General features: G+C 59.0%; 1 protein-coding gene across 2 annotated transcripts in view; it reads right to left on the minus strand.

Moving 5' to 3' along the window:
- The window catches only part of ACY1 (aminoacylase 1), a 4,374-nt gene extending 813 nt beyond the window's left edge, over positions 1–3,561 (minus strand). Inside the window, exons 1-11 of one of the 2 annotated variants that reach the window (XM_009079755.1) lie at positions 3,384–3,561; positions 2,702–2,766; positions 2,040–2,144; positions 1,831–1,925; positions 1,565–1,641; positions 1,223–1,312; positions 933–989; positions 749–822; positions 598–647; positions 259–403; positions 56–175 (exon numbers count right to left, since the gene is read on the minus strand). In XM_009079755.1, the coding sequence (XP_009078003.1) occupies positions 56–175; positions 259–403; positions 598–647; positions 749–822; positions 933–989; positions 1,223–1,312; positions 1,565–1,641; positions 1,831–1,925; positions 2,040–2,144; positions 2,702–2,766; positions 3,384–3,492 (987 nt within the window). In that variant the 5' untranslated portion in view covers positions 3,493–3,561. The remainder of the gene's footprint in view (positions 1–55; positions 176–258; positions 404–597; positions 648–748; positions 823–932; positions 990–1,222; positions 1,313–1,564; positions 1,642–1,830; positions 1,926–2,039; positions 2,145–2,701; positions 2,767–3,383) is intronic. The other variant, XM_009079756.1, reaches the window with a different exon arrangement.
- Positions 3,562–4,145: the final 584 nt, after the last annotated feature.

The following is a 4,145-nucleotide window of genomic DNA, read 5'->3' on the forward strand; positions in this document are numbered from 1 at the left end:
GTCCATGCATTTCTGATGGAGGGAGAGGGCAGGTGAGGGGAAAGCATATGGGCACTTGGCATGGGAGGGACAGGTACAACATGCCTGGGTGGCTGAGACCCCTCACCTGGTGAAACTCATAGGTGACGCCATCCCCAGCACCCCTGCACCATGCAGCCACCTGCTCCTCGAAGGCCTGAGGCAGAGAGCAGAGGAGGGGTGTGAGTGGGGTAACCCCAATCCCACTCCCCTGCTGGGTGGGGCTGGCGTGGTGCCCACCTTCAGGTCCACAGTGGGTGGGATGCGGATATCAAAGCTAGCAGCCATCTCGGAGGGCACCACATTGAAGGAGACACCCCCCTCCAGCATGGTCATGTTGAGTGAGGTGACGTCCCCTAGGGTCAGGCTTGAGTCGGACTTGAGCCTTGGGGGACGTAAGGGAGAGTCACTCTCTTGCCACCTGCAGAGGAGGAGAAGTGCTCCCCCACCCTGCTGTCACCCCAGATGGGGAAACTGAGGCACAGGGCGGCAGTGCCAGATCAGATCCTGACTTGGGACCCCAAGGACCCCTCTCATGGACTGAACTAAGCCACTGCCATCCCGCTGCCCATCTCCTACCTCTGCTTCTCACTCTCCCTGAAGGCCAGGAAGGAGCTGATGACTTTGTGCTGGGAAAGGAAGAGCATCAGGTGAGGTCCAGCCCTGTGGGCAGACACATGGCAGTCTCAGGCAGGCACAGGGGTTGTGCAGTGTGTACCCCCTCTCTTACCATCTTCTCAGCTGCTGTGTTGGTGATGAAGCGGGACCCATGCCCAGGGCTACCCATGCACTTCACCTTTATCCCTGTGGGAGTTGGGGGGAGAGGGAAGTATTGAGCAGAAAGCCCGAGACAGCACTGGTGCCCCAGTGCCCGGCAAAGCCAGGGATGGGGCAGTGGGCATGCAGGTACTCACACCATGGGCTCCTCTCGCCATAGAAGACACTGAAGGTGTCAGATGGGTTGGCCAGGCCTGTGGTGAGCACAGAGTGGGGGTCAGTGGGGCATGGGGGTGCCATGCTGTGCCCCCTCTGCTCTGCCCTGGCAGCACTTGCCCTCCAGGCTGGCACTCTGTGGGTCACTGCCCAGGAACAGATTCCCCAAGGGGGTCCCTGCTGTGTGCCAGTGTCTGGGGAGTGATGACAACAGGCAGAGGTGTGCATGCCAAGAGGAGAAATGTCCCTGTTCCAGCCCTACAACACTTACCCTCATCCATGGCAAAGCCCACGTTGAGAGCTTTGAACTCAGGGCGCTGCACAAACATCTCCATGCCCTTGTGTCCACCCACCTCCTCATCTGTGGAGGAGAACCTGGCATGGAAGAAGGAACCAGGGCATCCCCCAGTCCTCCTTCCACACCGGCCTGGGTGCCATCAGCACAGCCGATGTCCTTGGAAATGGAAATCTCTCCAGCCTTGAGCTAGGGGAGCTCAAAATCTGGAGAGCCTGGCAGGGAGATGCCCAGCTGCCACATCACGGGGAACTTCAGAGCCTCACCCAGTTGCCAGCCTGTCCTATCCCTCCGAGAGGGGACAGCCTGAGCACTCACCAGGCACAAAGGTGAGGTGGATGGTGCGGGCAAAAGACTTTCCCTCTGCCTTCAGCTTCCGGACAGCCTCAAGGTACCTGCGGGGAGAAGGTAGTGTCTGGTCATCGTAGAGGAGAGAGAGGCTTGTGTACTCTGAACCACCCTGGGGTGGGTCAAGAGGTGGCAAACTCAGCCCCAGGGATCCTGGAGATGGTGGTATCCCATCCTGCATCACTCAAAGGCACCAGCACCATGCCCACCCAGTGGGTGCAGAGCCCTCCACTCACTGGATGGAGACACACTTCATGTCCTGGGCACCCCGCGCATAGATGTTGCCTTGCGAGTCCTTAACAGCTTCGAAGGGTGGGTAGGTCCAGTGCTCCTGCAGGGAAGAGTGGCCATGATGGAAGAGGGGTACAGCAGGCACCAGTTCCCATCCTTCGACCACCTCATCCTACCCACCATGCTCATCCCGCCCCCTGCCCTGTACCAGCACCTCAAAGACGGGCACGACGTCAGTGTGGGAGTTGAGGAGGATGGAGCGCAGGCGGGGGTTCGTGCCCTGCCAGGTCAGGATCAGCACCACGCGGCCCTGGCACACCTGTGGGGTGAAGGCAGGATGTCACCAGGGGACAGGATGGGGACAGAGGGACTGGGACTGGTGGGCTGGAGTCAAAAAGCATCAGCTTGGGAAAGGTTTCTGGATGCCACCTATCAGGTCACACTTTTGTCTGCTGGGAGAGGGCAGGAAGCAGGAGCAGCTATGCCTGCACCCCCATAGCCAGATGGAGCCCAGCCACAGGCGCCAGACATGGCTGCAGCTCAGATGGAGGGAAGACAAATCCCACATCTTCCCTGGTGCCTGGGCAGCTCCTGGGACAGCTGGTGCCCAGCAGGAAGGACAGCGCCAGCCAATGTGACCCTGCCAGGTCTCCAGCTAATCATAGCACAGGCGGCTGCAAAGGTCAGCGGGGAGCAGCCGGAACACTGGCTTAAGGAAGGGCTCAGGTCAGCAGAGGATTACACCAGAGTGGATTCATTGCTGCCCAGCTCTGCCCACAGGCAGGGGAACAGCCCAGTCACTGACAGCTCAGGTGGATAGATGGATGGGTGGACAGACAGATGGAAGGACTGGGAGCTGCTCCTCGCCTTGCTCACCTCCACCTTTTGGCAGGCCAAGCCCAGGTCTGTGCCAACACGCTCCAGAAACCGGACAGCCGCATCTGGGGAAGAGTGGGGATGTGCAGAGTTACATCAGGGTCTCACTCCCCTGTCACTGCAATCCCCCAGGGACCCCAAGGTTCCGTGGGATTCCCAGGCCAAGGAAAGAGGTGACCAGAGAGGGCAGGTGATGAAGGTCCTGGGTATAAGAAGTGGCCAGGAGCAGGGACAGGAGCAGCTCATCACCGTTCCTTTGGTGTGAGGACTTGGGGAATATGAAAAAAGAAAAATTGAAGGGGTAAGTTCAGGGGGAATGATTCTCCATCGGAGTTTTGGAGCTCCTCACCAATAAAAAAATATTCATGTACTTCAGAGGGAGGACATAAATGTTAACAGGAGATCTGCATGAAAGAAGATCATCTGTGCCACATCCAGGGCAGCATGGAAAGGAGGGGCAAGGGGCATAGGACTAGAGGGAGCAAACAGCAGCTCTGGGTACACTCGAGACGTCCCTGCCCCAATCAAAGGCACCAGCAGAGATAAGGCACAAAGGAGTTCACTCCTTAACACCACCATCAAAACAGTGCCGGCACAGGACTTGGGCACCTGGGTCCAAAGACCGGAGCTGCAAAGCTGCATTATCCCCACATGGCTCCCCGTCCTGGCCCCCCATTCTCACCATAGTCAGGTTTGGGGTGGACGGTGTCAATCCTCAGGTACTCCCGGAAAAGCGTAACCGAGGGGTTCTCCGAGGCCCCCGTGCTCTTCCCTGGCTTCCCGGGTGCCATGTCTGGGACCGGGGCTGCAAAGTTCTGGGAGAAGGGCAGCAAGGTGGTTAATCACCCACCGGCCCCTCCAAAGTCCGCCGGCACGCTCAGTCGTCACAGAAACCGAAGTGAGACAGGGCAAAGGTCTCCCCCGTGTGAGTGCAGGGACACTGCCACCATGAGGGAAATCCCCCCCACTTGGGTACAGGGCAGGGTGGGGTATGCCCCCCACTCTGTCCCATCATTCTTTCCCCAAAGCACATGTGCCTGTCCCACAGTGTCACGGCAGGCAGTTATGCCCAGGTGAGGGGTGAGATCCAGGGAAGGGGGCAACTAGGTGGGGAAGGGAGTTACGGGGGGAAGAAGGGTGTATAGAGCAGTGGGACACGGTAGTTGGGATTCGCCAGCGGTTAGAGGTCCAGGGGGATGCTGTGGAGTCCAGGCAGGATGCCGGTGTAAGGGGTGCAGGTAAGGAAAGGAGGACACTACTTAGGGGGTGCAGAAGAGCTGCAAGGAAAGGTGCTGAGTGTGCAGGGAAATGGGGGTGGTGAAGAGGGATCCAGCACTTACAGAGGGACTGGGGGCCACAGGAGGGTGACCGGCTACTGAAGGAGCCATTTGAGGGATGCTGGGTGGCTGGAGGAGCAGGAGGATGTGGGGTGCTTAGGGGCACA

Source organism: Acanthisitta chloris, unplaced genomic scaffold (genome assembly GCF_000695815.1).
Source record: "Acanthisitta chloris isolate BGI_N310 unplaced genomic scaffold, ASM69581v1 scaffold12268, whole genome shotgun sequence".
Taxonomy (NCBI): domain Eukaryota; kingdom Metazoa; phylum Chordata; class Aves; order Passeriformes; family Acanthisittidae; genus Acanthisitta; species Acanthisitta chloris.